This window comes from Crinia signifera, chromosome 11, assembly GCF_055691185.1.
Source record: "Crinia signifera chromosome 11, ASM5569118v1, whole genome shotgun sequence".
Classification (NCBI taxonomy): Eukaryota; Metazoa; Chordata; class Amphibia; order Anura; family Myobatrachidae; genus Crinia; species Crinia signifera.
Genome location: NC_139227.1, coordinates 46,078,217 through 46,102,025, shown reverse-complemented (window position 1 = coordinate 46,102,025; position 23,809 = coordinate 46,078,217). Strand labels below are relative to the sequence as shown.

Below are 23,809 nucleotides of genomic sequence, written 5' to 3'. Positions count from 1 at the left end.
CATGTTCCTCCTTAGGTGTATATAGTGCTAAAACCCCTGTAATTAGAATGATCTATCTCCTGTTGTCTTTGGGCAGAATTTAAATGTTACCCATATCATGTGACCCGCCGGTTGTATGGGCTACTGTACTGTATCTCACCCCACAGATGTACAACGCTTTGTATTAAGTTTTGATAAGAACAATAAAACTGAAATAATTCATCTGAAAATAAATGAACTTACTGACGCGGGGCACAGAGGATCCAGCGAGGTGATTTGTACAGGACAGTCACCTTTTAAGATGAACCCCAAATCCCCATCGTCAAGAGTAAGCCGTACCCTCCTTGGGGCGGTCCACCTCTGCTTTGCTGAGAATATCGACATTGGACCCTAAAGAATCAGAGACACAATATATTGTATCAATCAACTTGTTAGGTCTCTGAAACATTATCGTAAACTCTCCAACAGCGCATTACTATACATTAACCTGGTGAGAACACACTAGGAGAAGTAAAAACTACCAACGCTACCTTATATTGGTCAGGACAATGCTGCTAACTTGTACAACCATGAAGCAAGCGGCTCTGGCAATATGGTGACACCACTCACATAGACCAATGGCACAGATCCGGGTACACCGGATAGATCAAACCAATAAACACAGTCATTGGGCTGCTACAGGATCCTCAAGGCCCATTAAATGCCAATCCAATCTGATCTAAGAGATCTCTTAGATCTGACAGATGATTTTGGATCCAATTTTCTGGTGAATTTGTTGTCCCACTTGGCCAATAATATTGTACAGCATGTAAGGAACTTAGCCACCTCATCTGGTTACGGCAAGATCCCATGTGTAATATCGCTTGCACCACTGTATTGCCTCTGTGTTACACACTACAAGCTGGCTCTATAGCGCATAGTCAATACCGCAGCTAATTATCTTCTCAGACCTACTCAGGTCTGTTATCACTGTGCATCAAGTAGCCTCAGATACTACCAGGAAAGATCAATGTTACTATGCACCCACTCTCCGGTGTTGTATTATCCTGCAGAGCCCATGGCAAATTAATTAGCATTTTTCTTTGCTAGATTGGCCCCTCCCTTACATGTACTTGTTGTATGCAAATACAATCAGAAATGTGTATATTACTGGGAACTAGAGCATTACTATAGGGCATATAATGAACTGAAACCAGGGCACTGCTACAGGACATTAAATAAAATATGGTACTATTATGGGGCATTCAAAAAAACTAGGGCACTACTATGGTGCATAAAAAAAAAACAGTGATCTACTGAGGAACATTAAATAAACTAAAGCAATACTACTGGACATTAATAAACTAGGGCACTAGTACACAGCATTAAATACAATATGGTACTACTATGGGGCATTAAATAAAACTAGTAAGATTTATCTTCAGATCTGGCTGGTTGGAACAAAAACATGGTTATGGATGAGTGACAGTTTGTCAGTTTTGCAGTATTTCCAAGCAAATGGTCAACGGTCATTTGCTCTCATCCATAACCATGTTTTTGTTCCAACCAGACAGATCTGAAGATAAATCTGCATGTGTATGGCCACCTTTAGGCATTACATTAATTAAATAAAATTAATTCTGATAACGAGGATGTGAAAAAATCAGATAGTCCAGTGCAAGATCAGACCATAATGGGTGACAGTTTGGGTTCCGTTGGGGGTGTTGACCGGTGGTGACCCCACTGTGTTCAATGCATGTTCATTAGACTGAGAGTCAGTCGGCAGGCGCTAAGGGCTGTGCTAATTGGGAACAGGACAGGACAGTTTGTGTTGTTCACGATCTTTATCTGCAGTATTGGTATACATAGAAGACAGTCACACAGTCTGTTCATATCGCTGTTCTACGAACCAGGCGTTGGAAGAAGTCAATCACTTTCACTCTGGAGAGTGGGGGCGGGATCATTTCTGCCTTGTAATCCGTCTTACCTGCAGGAGGGGACACGGAAGACAATTCTGTAAATGTATTTCAAATATCGGTTTGCAATGAAACTAGATTAATAATAAATAAATAAATTACTAAATTATTTTGACAATCTTAAAATACATAGAAAAGGACAGGAACCAAGCGCTGATCTTGTTCTCATTCAATGGGAGTATGTTCAGGTATAGCCTCTTCTTGAACCGCCCACAGAATCTGTTTTTTCTAACTGGAGCGACCTAATGGACCACACTGACCTTAGTGATGGTCCCTATGTGCATATAGCATTTTCTTTACTCTCTTGTTCAAAGGTCATCAATCGCTCCAACGGCCAAAGGTTAGTGTACTGACCTGGGTACTGGTCCCTATGTTCACGTAATGGTTTCTTTCGGAGCCCAGGTTCCCCCGGATCAGAATGCCAATAACGATAGTGGTTTTCTCCAGAAGTTTTATTTCCACAAATATAAAAAATGTCCAAACAGGATAAAATAGTAAAAGAACAGGAGCCTTCACCAGGTGGAACCAACAGAAAACATTATTATCCCCCTCACCCGGGATGAGTATGGGATGAAATGTCTGCTAAGATGGAAAAAGCACCAGTTGGTCCTCCCTGGTTCTGGCCTCCTGATTACACCAACGCGTTTCTGACAGCAGGGTCCTTCCTCAAGGTGTCTGCGCCCTGAGGAAGGACCCTGCTGTCAGAAACGCGTTGGTGTAATCAGGAGGCCAGAACCAGGGAGGACCAACTGGTGCTTTTTCCATCTTAGCAGACATTTCATCCCATACTCATCCCGGGTGAGGGTGATAATAATGTTTTCTGTTGGTTCCACCTGGTGAAGGCTCCTGTTCTTTTACTATTTTATCCTGTTTGGACATTTTTTATATTTGTGGAAATAAAACTTCTGGAGAAAACCACTATCGTTATTGGCATTCTGATCCGGGGGAACCTGGGCTCCGAAAGAAACCATTACGTGAACATAGGGACCAGTACCCAGGTCAGTACACTAACCTTTGGCCGTTGGAGCGATTGATGACCTTTGAACAAGAGAGTAAAGAAAATGCTATATGCACATAGGGACCATCACTAAGGTCAGTGTGGTCCATTAGGTCGCTCCAGTTAGAAAAAACTGATTCTGTGGGCGGTTCAGGAAGAGGCTATACCTGAACATACTCCCATTTAATGAGAACAAGATCAGCGCTTGGTTCCTGTCCTTTTCTTTGTATATTTGTACTTTGTTGTTGAGGAGTGGTGCTCCTGTGACAGTAACCGAGCAGCAGATCTAGAGGCGCGGTGGAGTTGGGAATCTTTGTCATTTTAGTAATCTTAAAATACATGTTTATCATTTCAGATTTGAACTTTTACTGTGTCAGTATATAAGTAATTGTCAGCAATCAACATAGCACTACAGAAGATTAAGTGGCTGAATCTGGGGTGGGAGCAAAGCACAAAAGGTCCAGGTAACTTCACACCTGGGGAACAACATGCTGCGCTGCAGATGGGGGAGATGAAAGAGGCGCAGAGAGGTGTGGATCTGGGGGTGGCATGTCCTAGCTCAGTGATGGCTAACCTTGACACTCCAGCTGTTGTTGAACTACACATCCCAGCATGCCCTGCACCAGTTTTAGCATGGCCAAATAGTAAAACTGAAGCAGGGCATGCTGGGATGTGTAGTTCAATAACAGCTGGTGTGTCAAGGTTAGCCATCACTGTCCTAGGTCAATTCTAAATTGTGGTCTAATGCTGAGTACACACTGCAGAAATTCCCCTGGCTGCCGATGTAGTTAACTATATCGGCGGTACCGCGGGAGTACAATATAAATTGCTTAGAGTTGAGGAAGCAAAGAGATAAATCAGATTGACGACAGGGCTCCTGCACCGCGGATAGGGGCGGTACATATGCATGCTGAGATGGGATATATATATAAATGCCAGCGATTAAAAGACCAACACCAGCTTCCCGATGCATCCCTCCCTGCAGCCACACACTCGATCCTTTTAAGGATTAACAGACTGTCCTTACTGATAATTTCGGGGGCCACCAGTAGACTGAGGAAGTCGTCTCCTTTCTGGTGCTGAGAGTATTTCAGCAGCGCCCTCTTGTGGAAAGCAGACAATATGTCCTGCAGCACGTCGATCTGCTTCAGTTTGCTGCACAGACTGGATAACCTCAGGGATTCTTCGTGACATGCAATCGCTTTGGATAAATGAGCCTTTCCTATACACAGGTCATAAACAAAGATGTGACAAGACTGTATACACAACACAATTGTTTTTTCCAACTCAAAAGTTTTAATGAAAGCTACGTGAGGATTAGCAAACAGGCATTCATTGGTTGACCAGTTTACAGTGATTTTTCAATTGTTCTAGAACAAACAGGAATGTGAACTATGCTCCGAGTGATAGGGTGCGGTGTGGCGCATAAGCACGGTGTTATATCAGGAGGTATGGCAACATAAGAGCTTAGGGAACACGGAGATTACTCTATCAACCGAAGCAGCGACTGGATATTACTTAGTACACTGCAACATTCGCTTCTCAGCTGGATAGGGCAGAATGTCATCTACTTCTGTGCTGGTGGATTTATTAGAGTGACGTTTCATCTGTAAGCCCTTTCATCGCTCAGATCCCACCACCACCACCAACAGGCACTAACACCCCACCCAAGTTAGGAAGGTGGGAGGTGGAACGTATGAAGGGTGCATTCTGATGAGTCTTTGGCAGTATGGGTCATTGGGTCGACCTTTAGTGGTCTTTGGTGTGTCGACCCAATGATGTATACCATCTCTGTACTCCCTCCAGGTTAGGTCTGATATTCTAGCAGTTTAAGAGCGGGATGCACTATCCTCCGCAACCAGTTACCACCCCCCTCCGCCGGCTATCGCAGCGATACTAATCGCATATACTCTAACCCAGTCATGTCCAAACTATGGCCCTCCAGCTGTTGGGAAACTACAAGTCCCATCATGCCTTGCCACAGTTTTGCTATTAGGGAATGTTAAAACTATGGCAAGGCATGCTGGGATGTGTAGTTTCACAACAGCTGGAGGGCCATAGTTTGGACATGCCTGCTCGAACATATGCGATTAGTATGACAACGGGCAGCTTAAGAGTTGCCCTCTGCGAAGCAGCCGGCGGAGGGTGATCGGCTCCCCCCTCTTCCTACCCAGCTGCTGGCTACTGCTGCTACAGGACGGGCTCCGGTGCGGAGGACCCACCGTCCTAACCCTTCCGGGGGTTGAGGAAAAAGGGTCTCTCTAAGCTCCGGCGAAGAGGACCCACCAATCCCTTTTTTCCCCTTCTTTGGCATTATGGCTGAGAGGGGTTAGGGGAGTAACGGGGCCCTTCTCCTTTGAGAGCGGGTCCACTGAAACGCATGACCCCCTATGCACGATTTAGGTCACTGCACTGGTGGTAGGAGCACACATTGGGTTCCCTGAGTTTCTTCAAACTCCGCCTCCTCCTCCCTACACCCGGAAGGGGGTGTGCAGTCCTAGGGAGGAAGAGGTCACTGGTCCGTGCAGCAAAGCCTTGTGCTGCCTAGGGATGACCATCATTGTCATCGATGGCAATATTGCAACTGGCCATCGATAGTGCCAAACTATGCAATGGATGATCATCAATATTTTTACCTATCGATGGTCATCCATTTGGTTTGACTTATTGGCCTGTGGTCCAATCATAAAACATGGGGGCAGGGCTTCATGCACGTCGGGGGCGGGGCTATTCGCCGTGTCCTGGCACTTTGAAAGAAAAAAATACGCAAACCATTGGTTTTTCCTTGCTATTGCTTTGCCATCTAGTTCTCCTCCATCGATGGCAAAAATATTCAACATTGGCCATAAACCATAAATGATTTTTAATCATCGATGGCTTCCCTAGTGCTGCCCGGACACAGGAGAGGGGAAGGTCGTCGGGGGTCCGTGCAGGGCGGCGGAGGTCCATATAGGGTAGTGGGGGCCACGGTAAGAAGCCCATCAAAACTGGCGATACCCCCCCTCAGCGAAAACCCGGAATAAAGGGGTTTTTACCACATTTTTCCTTTAGTGCATCCCGCCCTAAATCCCTCACACTACAATAGCAGGCGCTGAAAATGTCCTCTTTATCAGAGTATGCTATGCTGTGTTTACCTAGCTGTGTCCGCTGCAATAATTCCTTTAGTATCTTCATAGCGGTCAGTCCATCGGGGATGTGGTCATATAGCTGAGACAAAGCCTTCTCCTGCTTATCTTCATCATCACGCAGGGTCACTGCGAAGAAAAGTCCCAACACCGGTGTTAGTATATACTTATCTTAAATACATTTCTGTATTTGATACCATTTGCTGTCTTTATCAGCTACACTGTACATTATATTGTGATCTTCAACAAAAAAAATGAAACTTGTAATTCATACTGGCCGTTCTTACCGATTAACGGGATGCAATATTTATCGATTGCTTTGTTATTTTTTATTTCATTTTAGTTATTATCTAAGAATGTATCCAAGTCTGTTTTTATAAAATATATAGATCTGCATAATACTTAAAGTAATAGATTGCTTTAGTGTGGTTTAGTTATACTATTGATTATATTCTTAGACTTCTAGTTATTATTTATTACCAGTTATTTATATAGCGCCCACATATTCCGCAGCGCTGTACAGAGTATAGTTTAACACTCACATCAGTCCTTGCCCCAGTGGAGCTTACAATCTATATTCCCTACCACATGTACACGCACACACATTCATTCTAGGGTACATTTTGTTGGGAGCGAGTTCACCTACCAGTATATTTTTGGGTTGTGAGAGAGAAACGGAGCACACGGAGAAAAATCACGCAAGCCAGAGGAGAACATACAAACTCTGCACAGTTAGGGCCATGGTGAATGGAACCCATGACCAGTGCTGTAAGGGAGTAACACTAACCACTACACCCTCCGTGCTGCCCAACCACAACCAGAGATGAACAGGTTTCTAGAAGTTTGGAAAAGTCAATGACCTATTACAGTGACCACCAGTCATTTGTAACCCAGTGTGAGAGGAGGAGTCAGGTTGTGAGAGGAGGAGTCAGGTTGTTAGAGGAGGAGTCAGGTTGTTAGAGGAGGAGTCAGGTATGTACTTACACTGGTGATCGAGGAGTATGATTGCCACAAAGTAGTGAGCCAGGGCTTTGTAATGTTCGGATTTTACTTGTACCATAACAGTCCATGAATATGGGATATTCTCTTTGATGGGGGGTTGGTTCATAGCATTGAAGACCTGTAAGTAAACCTCACTGACCTGTAAGTAAAAACAAGTAAAGGCATCACTATCAACATGTAATCTAAATACAGAAATAATACAACAAAGCCGGAAATTGGGTCAAAGCTTTAAATCCTCACAGACCAAGTCACATTGATTTTAAATCGATCACAAAAAAAAAAGAACCATCATTTATTCCCTCACTGCCGCCATTCTATAGAACCTATGCAGTTATTGGGAGCAACAGGTAAATATTGGTGCAACAGACATAAACTAGGAATCAGACGGAGCTATTTGGGAGAGGGGCATGGAACCCTGATCAATCACTGCTAAAGCAGCACAATCCTTATCTTCAGCTGCAAAGACATGAATCACTAGAGAAAGCAAATAGAAGATTACTTCTACGTGTGCACAAACAGGAATCTGGTGTCGGTTGCCGGGATACCTGAAAACATTGCGTCAGCTCTAACCTTACAGTGCCAGAAAATCTCTACCCAGACAACAAATACCTTTGCTGCCTCCTGCGCCACCTTCACCAAGGTGCAGAATTCATTCTGGACTCCTGACAGGATCAGTTTCTCAAAGTAACACTCGTGGGCTTCTGCCATCAGCATTTTAATGAGAGCTCCAAGCATGGCTGGGCTCATGTCGTAGCTTGGGGTGTGGGTGAATGTTTCCTTCAGATAGCTGAGAACACCTGGAAGAAGGAGGGATAGCGTTTACAGCCCGAGAAAAAGCCAAACTACAATGTACATTAAATAACATGAATACCATGATATCAGGTAGCTGGAATGATATAAGAGGGTGGTGGGATTATATAGGAGGGAGCTGGAATGAGATAAGAGGGTGGTGGAATGATTTAAGAGGGAGATGGGATCATCTAAGCGGGAGATGGGCTGATCTAAGAGGAAGATGGGATGATCTAAGAGGAGGAGGAATGATCTAAGAGGGAGAGGAATGATCTAAGAGGGAGAGGAATGATCTAAGAGGGAGAGGAATGATCTAAGAGGGAGAGGAATGATCTAAGAGGGAGAGAAATGATCTAAGAGGGAGAGAAATGATCTAAGAGGGAGATGGAATGATCTAAGAGGAAGATGGGATGATCTAAGAGGAAGATGGGATGATCTAAGAGGAAGATGGGATGATCTAAGAGGAAGATGGGATGATCTAAGAGGAAGATGGGATGATCTAAGAGGAAGATGGGATGATCTCAGAGGGAGAGGAATGATCTAAGAGGGAGAGGAATGATCTAAGAGGGAGAGGAATGATCTAAGAGGGAGAGAAATGATCTAAGAGGGAGATGGAATGATCTTAGGAGGGAGATGGGATGATATAACAGGAAGATGGAATATTCTAAGAGGAAGATGGGATGATCTAAGAGGAAGATGGAATGATCTAATAGGAAGATGGAATGATATAACAGGAAGATTGAATGATCTAAAAGGAAGATGGGATGATATAACAGGAAGATTGAATGATCTAAAAGGAAGATGGGATGATATAACAGGAAGATTGAATGATCTTAGAGGGAGATGGGATGATCTTAGAGGGAGGCGGGATGATAGAAGAGGGAGAGGGAATGATAGAAGAGGGAGATGGGATCATATAAGGGGAGAGGGAATGATAGAAGAGGGAGATGGGATGATAGAAGTGGAGAAGGTAGTTCGTTAGCTGCTGACCACACATGAAAATCTTTGTGTTGCCATTAGCAACTAGCCATTTTCTTTCTGTAATTTCTTTGATGCAGTTTAGGAAACGAAAACCATCATTTGGTTGCTGTAAGCAAACACCACAGTTTTCCTGTGCACTAGTTTTCCCAATTTATGGGATTAATCAGCTGTTATTAGAGTGTGCCCCCACTTCCCATAGTAAATACTCCCTGTGACACTGCGGTTGTCCCTGTCTGTGACTGCACAGAACACTGTACTTTACACCATAGAAACCAAACCTCATATATTCTCTGAGTCCGCATACTCTAATAACAGGGCCAGTTATCTCATGTACTCTGTGTAAACACCAGTGTGTAGTTCCAGGAGATTACTGTAACCGCTCAGACAAGATGCATGAAATCTGCAAGTGACAGACCATTCAGCCCTGACTCTGGGCCTGCCAGGAGAGGGGCAGATGTATTAAGCCTTAACAAGAGATAAATGCAAGGGTGATAGAGAGATAAACGTCCAGCCAATCACCTCCTAACTGCCATGTTACAGGCTGTGTGAATAAAGTCAGTAAGGAGCTGATTGGCTGGACGTTTATCTCTCTTTGGTGTAGATTTATTAAGCTTGGTGAAGTGATATAGTGTCTGGTTTTTATCACCGGCCAATCAGCTACTACCTGTCATTTTTCAAACCAAGCCTGTAACTTTACAGTTAGAAGCTGATTGGCCGGTGATAAAAATCAGACACTTTATCACTTCACCGAGTTTAATAAATCTACCCCTTTATCACCCATGCATTTATCTCTTGTTAAGGCTTAATGCATCTGCCCCATAGATTGAGAGTTGCGGAGGCGCGCTGCAAGAGTTGCGCGGACGCGGTCCAAGAATTGCGGGGGCGCACTGCAAGAGCTGCTGGGGGCGCGCTGCAAGAGCTGCTGGGGGCGCGCTGCAAGAGCTGCTGGGGGCGCGCTGCAAGAGCTGCTGGGGGCGCGCTGCAAGAGCTGCTGGGGGCGCGCTGCAAGAGCTGCTGGGGGCGCGCTGCAAGAGTTGCTGGGGGCGCGCTGCAAGAGTTGCTGGGGGCGCGCTGCAAGAGTTGCCGCAGCGCGCTGAAAGAATGATTTACCTCATTTGGACGATCCTGTACACACTAGAACAACCTTCATGCCGTTCCCAAAAACAGAATAGTATGAAGATGGTTCTAGTGTGCACAGAAGGTGACGTCAAATTGATCTAACATAACGTTTTGTCGTCCGGAATGCAGTACAGTGCACGACCCGATATCGCTGGGTTTGATGTGCAGCACAACAATCCTGACATCATTGCGATGTTGGTAATATGTCGGTCCGACCAGCTCGACTGGACAGTATATCCCTCAGTGTACACCCAGCATAAGTGAGGCTCAGTGTACCCTTCAGTTTAGTAGAGCTGGAAGCAGGAGGGCAGACTGAAGGTGTAAAGGTCAGACACACAATCATTAACCAGCAGGACAGAAGCAAACACAGAGCTGCAGAGCTGATAAGAATGGATTGTCTGTGTTCTGGTGATTAGCATGGAGCTGTATTGTGCTACTAATATCTGCATTCCCTATTACTTCTGCATTAGCTCCATCTAAGCCAGGTAAACACCTGCATCCACCTGCCCTGCAACGCTACAATATCTCACAGAGAAACAAGTATAAACCAGCCTGCAATGTCTTCTTCCCCTACGGGAAAGTGCGGGACGGGCTGTGACAGGTCATTACCACGCATCACTCACTTATTAGTTACATAACGTGCTGATCATCTCAGACAATGCATGGATAGAAGACAGTGATTTGCTTTTGTGGCGTATTACTTCTCTGAGGTACAATAATCCCCCTACGCAGATCATGTGCTCTCGTTCCACACGCTAACAATGGACATACTGCTGTACGAGGGGGTCATATTACCTATGCAGACTGACCTGACCAATACACTGCTTGTTTATCACCCAGTCCTGTATTTTACTGGGTATGTTGGCTCTATATAAATAAATAAGGGGGGCCTAGAACAAAACCCGGTACTTCCTCATCTTTGTGGCCACCGCTTACACTACAGAACTTACGCAAGCAAAATTGTTCAATCGCTACGCTGCGGGCTCGGTGGCTTGCTGTACTCCGCTCACCACAATTTTACTACAGGTAATAGATGGTGGCGTGGACACAGAAGGGTGACATCGTCACAAGAGGGTGTTGTGAAAGTACCTTTAGTTGTTCGCCAAAAATCCTTACATAGGGCTAACGTAACTGACATAGCGGTGGCCGCATGAGGAAGTACCCAAAACCCAAAGCTGGCTGAGAATAAATCTACATTGCTATGTAACATAAACCCCCTATTTAATGTAATGGCTGCTGTGCAATCACTAACAGTGAACATTTAAAAGTTGAACTTTCGTCAAAGGAAATCCCCCATTGGTTAAAATAGGTCACTGCGCATGTTTGTGTTTTAATATACTGTTATTAAATAAGAGATTAAGGGGCAGATTTATTAAACTCGGTGAAGTGATAAACTGTCTGGTTTTTATCACCGGCCAATCAGCTCCTACCTGTGAAGTTACAGGCTTGGTTTGAAAAATGACAGGTAGGAACTGATTGGCCGGTGATAAAAACCAGACAGTTTATCAATTCACCGAGCTTAATAAATCTACCCCTTATTCATATCGCCCCGACGGAACAGGCTGTCCTTACTAGGCGGATCTCACACGGGTATTTCAGTCACTCTGTATAGAGGATGGATTCAATCTGGAGAATAATCTAGAGAACAGGACATTAATCATTAACTTAAATCAGAAAACCCAAACAGCAATGTGATAGGGTTTCCTGACCACAGCGTGCTGCAGGGGAAGGGCAGTTATTCATTTGCTCAGTAGAATCTGTAATGCTGCTTTGCTGGAGGAACAAAATCACACCGGTGTCCCTGATCCTTAAATATTTGTTCTACAGAGAGCATGGGGTACATGTAGCAGCCTGCAAATGCCAGGCATTGGCGGCTTACCGGCGACTCTAACCGATGTTTTAAACTATCGATATATACTGCTGCATTCCAGGCAAGTCTCTGTTCTGGGAGTTGATGTTTTTTATGCTCCGCCCCTGCGGAGGAAGCTTACAAATGCTGATATTCTATTAGCCCCCCAACATTTTTGGGAGTGACAAAAAAAAATGGGCTGATATCATGATTATAGCCCAATGTTGAGTATCAGGCTACCCAGTTACAGACAAAATCCTCATAATTTTTTTTGTACATAGGTAACCAAGCACCAAACCCAACTGTGAAAGGTAGTTGCACATTTATGCCATCCCCTTACAATGCGGTCACATTACATCTAAACGCCAGCCGCCATTACCTGCAGCTTTCTGAAACATGGTTACGGCCTCCTCCAGACCACTTTTTGTCTGTCGGTTGCAGCGAGTCCCAATCTGCGTGTACAGGGCACTGATGTTAAATAAAATGCTGGCCTTCTCCAGGGAGATGTTGGGCTGGCTGACAGGAACACCAGTAAAGGAGTCGTACCTAAAATAAAAGAAGATCATTGCTTAATGTGACACTAGGCTGCATCAAACTGCAAAAGAAAAAGCAACATACTCAAGCCATGAGAAATGGCGGACATTTTGCGCTTTGAACCAATAACCATGACCACCAATATCAGCCCACTTGGAACCAGTACATGGACCGCAAACCACAGTGAGATCATGGATTCCAGTAACTGAATAAGGGGCAGTGTCACAAACATTCAGTTCCATGGTACACAGAGGCTGCAATGCCTCATGCCTCAGTAAGGTCCTAGGGACTTATAGGCTGCACTTTCGCAACCATTGCTTCATCCATAATTGCTGCCTCTACTGTAGCTCAGATATACTAAATTGTGAGGGGACAAAATGGCTGCACTCCGCTGTATGCAGGTAACAGGTCATGTATTTTCCATAAGTAATACAATAAGACATAATCACCCCACCCAATCCATTCATCTCAAAATGTATCCTGGCGTGTTGTCCTACCTAGAGCTTACAAAAGTATCTTTACCTCAGGATATACCATTAATCCTTTTCATTTGATTGCTCAACAGAACCATTGAAATGGATGAGTGGAGACGAAATGCCTTACAGCAAAAGAAAAGCCACTGGATGATACGAATAAGTAGCAATGGATGTGTATTCGTCAACTGAATAATATGCATGAAATAAACTCAGTGTGTATACTGCAGTATATGTCCACCATGCTGTCTAGCACTCCTCTGCGGAAGCCCGCCATGTTGGAGGGCAGAGCTTCACTAACAGGGCAGACACAGAGTGACTGACCACTAGACAGACTTGTTCTGTGTGAATTGGTGGGATCCATACACAGGGGCAGGGTCAGGGATATCACAGCAAATCAGATAACTGCATTCTCAGTTTGTATGACCGGCATCATTTGCAATCGGGAGACTGCAGGCAACACTTACCATGTGAACAGGATGCCCATGTGTCTGCTAGATGGGAAGAAGCGGTTCTCCACAAACCCGAGTTGTTGGAAATAACTCACCAGCAACTCAATCCCATCTTCATCTCTACTGGGGGTACGGCAGGCCTGCAGGCAGAGACACCACAAGGATTAGCACTTCCAAACTCATTGGAACATTGAACAATGGCTAAAAGAAATGGCGCTGCGCAGACCTGGCGAGCAGTGTATCCTGAAGTGTACAATTCCCCAGATGGATAAGAGCTCTGTGTTCCCTTTAGCTCTGAATTATATATTACAGTTAATGTGACCAAGAATTTCAGTTGTTCTCAGTGGTTACATTCTAGAAAAAAAAAGATTTACATTCAAAGTGTATATTTTAATTATTGTACTAGTGTTCAGTGCTATTAATCAGAACGTTAGAAAACACTGTACAGCTAAAGAGTTGTGGGGGAGATGTACCAAGCCTTGGAAAAGTGATAAAGTGTCAGCCAATCAGCTCCTAACTGCCATGATGCAGGTTGTGTTTGGAAAAAGGTCAGGAGCTGATTTGTTGATACTTTGGGCCAAATGAACTAGGATGCGAGAATCAGAAACAGAGATTTTGGGAGCAAAGGGGCCTTGGGGGTAAGTGGGGGGGGGGGGGGTGGCTGACTGCTGCCCAACACTGATCTAATGGTGCCCATACACTTATGCGATGGGATTTGATGCAAAACTGAAGTACGGTGTCCATCGAATCCGATCACATTTTTGGGTGCAAAAGTCAGCACCCGATGTCGCATGTCATCTTCCGATGGCACATCGGGTGCTGGAAGAGGACGGGCAGGGGGCGGCAAGTAGTGTATGCTAGCAGTAGCGTTTGCGGGCGGCGGGAGTCAGCGGTGGCGGAAGATTTGCTTAAAACACTGGGCTGCCCTGTGATTGGCCGAGCTCTCTTAACCAATCACAGGGCAGCCCAGTATTTTAAACAATTCTCCCGCCACCACTGACTCCCGCCGCTCGCAAGCGCTACTGCTAGCGCTACACTACTCCGCCGCCCCCTGATACGAGACGCAGGTAAGCCGCCAGCGGTCCCTAGGGCCCCCTCTCCCCAAACCCCACACCGCTGAATGCGTCCCCTCCGCCCCCCACCCCCGGATTGCATTCGAGCGATCGCATGTGGTTAAAAACCACATGCGACTGTTCCTACAATTTGAAAGAGATTATGTGCAGCACAAAATATCTATCAACGCGACATTCGACGGCATGCCTGTGCTTCGCGTCGAAAAGTCCCTTAAAAAGGCATACAATCATGCGATTTATCGGCCAGAATTTTGACTTCCTGCCAGATTTTCTAACTGCTACTGTTACTGTACAGCTAAGAAATTCCATCTGTCACCTTACAAATACTACAAGAAGAAGAAAGAGAATATTTCTGAGCTGCAGCCTGTATATTAGAGGCCAGTGGTCCTGCCTAAGCTTTTCCCATTTATAAAACGAAAGTTTACAAAACCAGAGTTTCTACTGGAGACGTCTTTATCCAGCGGAAATACCTGTATCTGAGACTAATAAACATAGGGTGTAGTTCTATGGGAGGTCATTAACTAACCCCTTAGCTGCCTGATATGAATTAGGCTTCTGTATATTAATGCTGCCCTTTCTCTTATCCAATCACGGCACCCAAAGATGCAACTCCCACCAATTTGTAGTACCACTGTTTCTCCTACGTCACCACTGACTGCAGCATTTTCCACAGCTCACCCCTTGCGGTGTACTGGGCGATGGGCCAGCAGGCTGAAGGAGAGGCCGGCCAGCCTGCAGGTTATGCATTGTTCAGGGAATTTACACAACCCACACAACCGGCCTGGCCACTACCTGCAGCACAGAATCCCTGCGGTCCGGCTCATGGAAAGGATTTGCAAAGTTTAGTGGTGCATGCAAGATATATTTATAGTTTAGTGTTCACTGCTGGAAGAAAGCAATGTACAGAAGTGTGTGTGTGTGTGTGTGTGTGTGTGTGTGTGTGTGTGTGTGTGTGTGTGTGTGTGTGTGTGTCTTCGTAACAGAGACTAAAAGGTGAGTACACACCAAAATGGTATATTTAACACTATGCACGATAACAAACATAGTAAATAGTATTTCCGTGCATATCTTTTAATGCGTACGCAGTATATCATTATGATGCACGCTCTCGCTGGTTGTTAGCGGCGTCCTCCGTCATCTGTACATGCAGGACGACACAAACCAAATCCCATCATTGCCCTCCCCATTATAACTACCTGTCTGAGGTCCATCAGATCGGCCAGCTCGTTCTCATAATCCGCTCCGTCCTCGCTGTAATGTTCCAGTATAAAGTCCTGTAAAGGCAACAGAGAATAGATCAGATATACAAATAAAAGATGATTATGACATGTTGGGATACTTTCTTTTAACATGTATAAAAAAACCACAATCTGATTGGCCGCCAGACGGCACAATGTATCCTCCAGACGCTGGTGTACAAGCTTGTCATAAGGTTCTACTTGACGCTTTGCAGGGTAATTAATGTATCAGAAATATGTTACATTAAATAGCAGGTATGCTGATTTATATTTTGGGTACTTGTGGAGTATCACGGCTCCCATCGTATGGCATCGTATGCCATATGTAGTGACATACGATGGCATACGATGCAATGCTATTTTTACCGATTTTTCAGCATTTTTGGTCAAAAATCGTATGCGATCGCATCGGATGCCATGCGATGCGATGGCATACGTTTTTGATCTTAAATGCATCCAAATGCATAAAAATTAGTGTGAAACATGTTAATTGGCCCCCAACTGTCATTTTCACTGTTTACCACCCCCAATATCAACGCCAACCCGAAGCGTGGCGAGCGCAGCGAGCCCGCGAGGGGCGGCGGTACGCGTCCTACGACCTTTTCATACCCCCACGGTTGCGTGGAATTGAGAATAGAAAGTGTGGCTAGCGCAGCGAGCCCCGCGTGGGGACGCGGATACCTGTGAAGCCAGCGAGGGGACGCGTATAGCTGTGAAGGTATCCGCGTCCGCTCGCCACGCTTCGGGCTCGCCACACTTTCTATTCTCAACTCCACACCGACGTGGATAGTGGGGGTATGAAAAGGTCGTAGGACGCGTACCGCCGCCGCTCGCCACGCTTCGGGTTGGCGTTGATAGTGGGGGTGGTACACTATGAAAAATGGCATTTGGGGCATTTCACATATTTACTACACATTTCAATGCATTTTGATGCATTTCAGTGCAAAATCGGGTGCGATCGCATCGCATGCGATTTGATCGTATGCGATGTGATGCAATTTTTTATCATACGATCAGCATACGATCAAGGTCGTGGGAGCTGTGATACTCCACAAGTACCATATTTTGTAACTGCGCTGTTTGAGGAAAGGATTAAGCCACATCAAATTTTTAACAATTTATTGGTTCAATAAACAAAATAAAACTACGGTATTATAAACATACTTCATGTATACATAAAATAGCACTAAATGCCACTAAGTGGCAAGCAGTTGGTGCAAATTGCATGAAATCTCCACTTTGATTGTGGGCAATTATTCAGATGTGGCACCCCACTGATCCTTTTATTAAGTGGATCCTGTTGTTATTGGGCTCCACGGATGGTAGTGGTGGGGGTAGAGAGAAACAGTCAATGTCACTCACAGCGTTTCGCTGGGGGGCTCCCAGCTTTTTCAAACGCGTTAGGCTTCTGCACACCCATTTCCTTTTCCATTATGGACTGTGGATTACAAATTGGGTAACCATACCCTAAAGTTGGGACTCTAAAGTGGACAACACTTTCCATTGGGGACATCCAAAGGAGACCAGAGGACAGCATAACCACCTCAAGGGGCCACCTCAACTACAGCTTGGAGGAGCGGGAGTTTTCCCAGATGTGTGAGTGACATTGACTGTTTCTCTCTACCCCCACCACTACCGTCCGTGGAGCCCAATAACAACAGGATCCACTTAATAAAAGGATCAGTGGGGTGCCACATCTGAATAATTGCCCACAATCAAAGTGGAGATTTCATGCAATTTGCACCAATTGCTTGCCATTTAGTGGCATTTAGTGCTATTTTATGTATACATGAAGTATGTTTATAATAGTTTTATTTTGTTTATTGAACCAATAAATTGTTAAAAATTTGATGTGTTTAAATCCTTTCCTCAAACAGCGCAGTTACAAAACTTTTTTCTTTTTGTATGCATCAGGGGCTGACTATCCCTAATTAGAACTGCAGCTTGATTTGAATAAAGGATCCTGTGCAGCGCCTGGTAATTACCCTAGTGGTAATATACAACATATTTTTTTCCTATGCTGATTTATATGTACATTCCGCACTTACAAATAAGACTTTCTTAATCTTTTATATTAAAAAATGAAATAAAATGATTTTCTATCACGACATAGTAACTGTTCCAGATAACTAAGGCTGGGCACACACCAGACACACAGAACGGCCTATTCAGGTTACACACTTACCCAAGGGCGGATCCAGGATAAAATGACAGGGGGGGCACCATGATAAAAGACGGTTTAGGTGGGGGAGGGCCAGTGTTAGTGGTGCCAGTGTACATGCTAAGAGAGCGGCAGAGAGAGGGTGGCAATAGGATTAAAAATAGGCCCTGGCATTTAAAGTGCACAGGCCCACCATGGCAACAAAAGTGAAGGATGTAGTTGTGCGCGCGCCGAAGGCGCGCTCTGGAAAAGGGGGTGTGGCCACTCAACAGGGGGCATGTCCTTGAGTGTAGTGTACAACACCATATGCAACTTCTACACATTATGCAACAAAATACTAGACCCCATTATACTTGCCCCTTACACATGATGCCAAATGGAATGAGCCAAAATTCAAACAATGCCAAATGGATTGTGTCAAAATTCACATAATGCCACACGGATTGAGCCAAAATTTACATAATAACACACGGATTGAGCCAAAATTCACATAATGCCAAATGGATTGAGCCAAAATTCACATAATGCCAAATGGATTGAGCCAAAATTCACATAATGCCACATGGATTGAGCCAAAATTCACATAATGCCACATGGATTGAGCCAAAATTCACATAATGCCACATGGATTGAGCCAAAATTCACATGATGCCACAAGGATTGAAACAAAATTCACATAATGCCACATGGATTGAGCCAGAATTCACATAATGCCACACAGATGAAGTCAAAATTCACAATACGCTTCATAAACAGGGACATTGTCCACCAAAGGCGCGCATTAAACATTTACACCATAATGTCCATTGCACGTTAAGTTACACGGCATGATGCCTATTATGTATTATGCCAAACACCATAATGCCTATTAAAAATTATGCTACATACAGTAAGTGCTGCTTATCTACATGCTCATTGCCAAGGGTTCCATGCTCATTGCCAGAGGTTCCATGCTCGTTGCCATGTGGGATTACATGCTCATTGCCAACGGGGAATACATGCTCGTGGTAAATGGGGGACAGCCGCCACCAGGCAGAAGTGATAGCCACTGACAGTGGCAGAGCCTGGCTGTATTCCGAGCACTGCAGGTCCCAGCTATTTGAAATAATACCCATTTCACACCAGAAAATGCGTTCCCAGGTTGGCCCCTTTTACACCAGCCTAGTCCCTGCATTTTCTGGTGTGAGGGGGAGAGAAAACCACCCCTCCCCCCTTTAACCAGTTATCTCATTTAACCGGCTATATCTTCGGAACGAACTGACCCATTTACATGAGACAAGTATCATATTGAAGAACTTTTGAATGGGCTTTGAATGATTTTGGTCCAGTGAAACTGGAACGTTTGGTTCCAGAGTAATCTGCCCTCAAAGAACATGAACAGCCATGAAATTACATTTCAATAATAAAAAAAATCGATTTACATGCTATATCTCTGAAACCGATTGACCGAAATGGACCATCCTGGTATCATATTGAAGGCCCAGCGATTTGGAAGTGAATGACTTCAACCACAAGCTCCTGTGATGCCAGGGGAGGAACTGGCAGCCGTCGGAACCGGGTGGGGGTCGGAATTGAGGGGTCCCATATTATCCTATGGGGAAAAAATGTTACAGCTTTGCCAGGCGATATCTCCGGTTCCCGGGGGGCTAGTGACATGGGGCTGGGCTCGTTGGAAAGCTCTGGTCCTCATCTACAAAATGAATGACAGGGGGGGCACGTGCCCAGGTGCCCCCCCCCTGAATCCGCCACTGCACTTACCGAATGGCCGCTCGTTGAGTCAATCAGGACACCCAGCTGGGCGGGCATTTGAATTTAGCTGCCCGGCTATGAAGACAGTCCCTGCAGGGGGCCTGATTCAGACATGATCAAACGACGGATGATTATCAATACACTGCGCTTGCGTACAGTTCGCATAACGCATACGCGAGGACGTGTTGCAATGAAATCCTGCTACAATTTCTATTCTTACGCTATTCGCAAGGCGATTGAGAAGGAAGTAGGCGTCTGGTGGGTGAAAACTCAAGCAGGGCGTTGTCTTACGGGCCCCATACATCAGCAATTAATTGTGACAATCCTCCGTTCTGGAGACGATTGTCACAATTAATCTTTAATGTGTGGGCTCCCCCTGTTGGCGGTCCCAATCAAAAATGAATAGGGATCGCCAATCGATTGCTGAATCAGATTTTTAAACATATTTAAAAATCTGGTTTTATTGTATGTATGGGCATTTTAACAGGAAAAATCTGCCGATCACTGAAACAAATCTGTAATGTGTGGGCAAGTCAAATAGATTGAAGAAACCATTTATCTGGACAAAAAAAATCACTGGATCTGAGAAACAATTAATTGTGATTGCTGATGTATGGGGGCCATTAGCAGACAAATCGAGGGTTCCGACTTCAGCCCGCCTCGAGATACTGTGTATCGGGAATTGGCTTGATCAGCAGATATATCGCCCAGTGAGTACCCAGTTTTACACGTTCTGGCTGCCTGACAAGTTCTATGGTAACGATAGCTGCGATACATACTTGGTGACACGAATTACATGCGCCGTCTGGTCACAAACAGACCATTCGACTTGCAGGCATCGGCGAGATAACACGGAGTCTGGATAATGTTTTAAAGCGGCAATCATTTACAAAGGCAAAACCACCTTATCACATACTTATTTTGCAGAGACAAAGTTCTATACGAGGCCAGGTTACAGCTTAGAGGGAATAGAGGCAATGATACAAATGTCACAGAGGTGTCCTTACATTACACATAAAGTCAGATAAATGTGATTTCTAGCATCTCCATGCATTCAGGCACCGCCGGGATATAGAGTGCTGCATTAGTCAGAGCTAGAGCTTTCTGTCCTGCGTGAATAATTCCAGCTGATAATGGGAGGGAAGATTATAGGCGAGGTCCGCTGAGGATTCGTTCTGACGCGGCTGCTGTGACTCAGATCATGATAACACCACAATCCGTGATACCCTGGTGTCTCGTGAGCTTATTCACTGAATGAGGGAACATGAAGGCTTCTAAATATAGACCGCTCGTTCTTCTAAATATAGATCCACTGATGTAGTAACGCTCAGACCAATGTGTAACCCCAGCGTGTACCACACTTCCAAATAGAACATTGGTTCTTTATCACATAACAGTATAGAGCCCCCGGATTTACTAAGCGGTGGGTTTGTAACCTGCCACATAACTGCCGAAGGACCACCATCAAGCCAGCCCCCAAAAAATGAGGTGCCCGACCCATTTTTTGGGGAGGATCCTACTTTGGATGCGTTCGGCATCCAGGTGGATAGGATACCGGCAATCACAATATCGATGCCGGCATCCCAACTACCACCAGGAGACCCAGGATGCAGACCCAGGATGCAGAGAGCAATAGCGAGGATTAGGCTGTGGGGGGGGGGGGGGGGGGTAGGATTACCGGATGACCAATGGAGAGTGATAAACAGGCAGCCAATCAGCTCCTACCTGCCATGTAACAGGCTGTGTTTAAAAAATGTCAGGCAGGAGCTAATTGGTTGGTGGTTTATCACTCTCCATTTTATCACTTTTGAAGCTTAGTGCATCTGGCCCACTATCTATTATCGTAGAAGGTGCTAAATTAATAAAAAGTAGATTCTGATTGGTTGCCCATAGCAACATCCCATTCACGTTAGTGAATTTCCCCCTGTGAGTCTCCCTGCTATAGTACATACCACCAACCTGAGCTGATTCTGCCTAGTAATGGTTATTGTCCTGAGGTGTTTTATCATTAACATAAGGCTGCACATAACTGTGAATCAACTCCATTTCCCCTATAATGATCCTCCTCTGATTGGATCTCTCCAATGTCAGTATGGATGGATGATGTCATTGGAAGATAACTGCATGAAGACCAATCAGAGCCATGGATGGCCAAACGGTACTGTGGTTGTGTACATATTTATTTCTTTATTTACAGTGTCTTATATAGCGAAGCAGATTCTGTTGCCGCAAGAGTAGACAGTGATAAAACAAACTGGGTAACAACAGACAGACTTGGAGGTAGGAGAGCCCTGCTGTAAGCTTACATATCAAACATCTCAGATTCTATCAATGTATGAAAGCCTGCACATAGGCATTTTTAACAATGACAAAACATCTTGTTATTTAGAACATTTTTCCACATTTGTGTTTGAAATACATTTTTCAGCGTGTAACTGGGAAAGTGATACCCGGCGGAAACTGAGAGCCGGCTCCTGGGGCCTCACTATCTCCTGTAATTCGAACACATCAGACACAGACAGCACACAGGACATTTCCTACACCGTGGCCGGTACAATGGGAATATTCTCTGTTACCTTGAATGCAGTGGTGAAGTCAACATCCTTTGTCTCTTTGAGGCCCAGGGGAATGAGCGGGATGCTGTAGCTCTGCCTAAAATACATAATGCATTGGAGTCCGTCAAGGAGGGCACATGGTACGGCACTAACAGGCAGTCCCTGAATGAGTGCAATGCAGTCCTGTGTGTGCAAAGCATTATGGGTAGCAATAGAGGCCTGAACAGGAGAAGAGTGTCATAATGGGTTATGGCATATTAGGTCTACAGTAATATGGTGGACCACTAATGGTCGACAGGGTCAAAAGGTCGACAGTGAAAAAAGGTCAACTTAAGGTTTTTTATGTTTTTTTTGGTTGTCTATGTCGACATAAGTGTCTATGTCGACATAAGTGTACCGTGTCCCCTCGCATGACTCGCTACACTCGCCATGTTTCGGGTCGTAGTGGATGGTAGGGTATGAAATACCGCCTGTCAGCACGTCAGCTTAAAATTTTGTTAAAAAATGCATGTTGACCCTTTTCATTTCGACCTTTTCAATGTTGACATTTTGACCGTATCGACCTTTGGACCCTGTCGACATTTTGACTCTCGACCTTTGGACTATCGACCTAGAGTCAATCTATCATGAGTCTGGATACCTTATAATGTTATCCAGAATACATATGCATGACTGGTGGTTGGGATGCCAGAGGACAGGAGACCGATGCTGAGGATCCTGCCAAATGCCCTGTAAGTACCCCGACCCTCTCATCCTACTCCCTTAACCCTCCCTGAATGCAACCTAACCCTCCCCACCGCCGCAGCCTAAACCTATCCTTCCCCCTTAGTGCCTAACCCTCGCTCACCCCAGCTTAACCCCCCCTTAGTGCCTAAACCTAACCCTCCCCACCCCCACAGCCTAAACCTACCCCTCCCCCTTAGTGCCTAACCCTAATCCCCCTTGTTAGTGCCTAACCCTCGCTTACCCCAGCTTAAACCCCCCCCCCCTTACCCCTTAGTGCCTAAACCTAACACTCTCTCCCCCCCCCCCCCCCCCCAACCCGATCTTCCACACTTCCGTAGTGCCTAAACCTAACCCCCATTCTGGCGGACTGCACCGCCATTATGCCTAGGCTAACACATTGCACAGGGCTTCCACATCTCAAGCTGCTGTGGAACTACATCTCCAAGGATGCCCAGGCAGTCATATTAATAGTAAGAAGCGGTTGTGGCAGCATTATCAACAATAATGTTATCTAAGGCAAAGTGCAGAGACGGCACACTGTGACAGAGATGGCACACTGTGACAGAGACGGCTGTCGGGTGTCCTGAGACTGCAGAGTACGGCATTGCCTAATGGGTTTACATATTTCCAGCAGGAGTAATAGAGGGAGTGTTCAGCAATAGGAGATTACGGGAGCGAGCGGTTCTAGTAAGAGCAGGTCAGGTGTTATCAGTCAGCTATTACCTCAGCGATACGCTACACACCCAGTAATCAGGATCCAGGTCTGCATTCTGTACATATTACTAACACACTCACAGGCACAGAACCTTCCAAACAGCAGCAATCCCTTTCCTGCTATATACCTGCCACAAATAAATCACACAGTCATATACACCGTGACACGGTAACACTGGCTATAACCCAACGAGAACCACAATAACTAGCATAGAACAAATCTGGAACATGTAATAATGGAAGGAATGCAAAGTAACACGTTATCAGTGATTGGTCATTTTGGTGGTTAAATGAAGGATGGGCAGAGGGGTAAGAATGAGGGGGGGGGGGGGCACCAT

General features: G+C 45.2%; 1 protein-coding gene across 4 annotated transcripts in view; it reads right to left on the bottom strand.

Annotated features, from left to right (window-relative positions):
* The window catches only part of RHPN2 (rhophilin Rho GTPase binding protein 2), a 77,461-nt gene that overhangs the window by 6,535 nt on the left and 47,117 nt on the right, over positions 1-23,809 (bottom strand). For all 4 annotated transcript variants that reach the window (XM_083164745.1, XM_083164747.1, XM_083164746.1 and 1 more), the window contains exons 4-13: positions 22,053-22,128; positions 15,525-15,602; positions 13,271-13,395; positions 12,176-12,342; positions 7,668-7,855; positions 7,041-7,197; positions 6,066-6,185; positions 3,959-4,153; positions 1,869-1,945; positions 223-369 (exon numbers count right to left, since the gene is read on the bottom strand). In XM_083164745.1, coding sequence (XP_083020871.1) covers positions 223-369; positions 1,869-1,945; positions 3,959-4,153; positions 6,066-6,185; positions 7,041-7,197; positions 7,668-7,855; positions 12,176-12,342; positions 13,271-13,395; positions 15,525-15,602; positions 22,053-22,128 — 1,330 coding nt within the window. The remainder of the gene's footprint in view (positions 1-222; positions 370-1,868; positions 1,946-3,958; positions 4,154-6,065; positions 6,186-7,040; positions 7,198-7,667; positions 7,856-12,175; positions 12,343-13,270; positions 13,396-15,524; positions 15,603-22,052; positions 22,129-23,809) is intronic.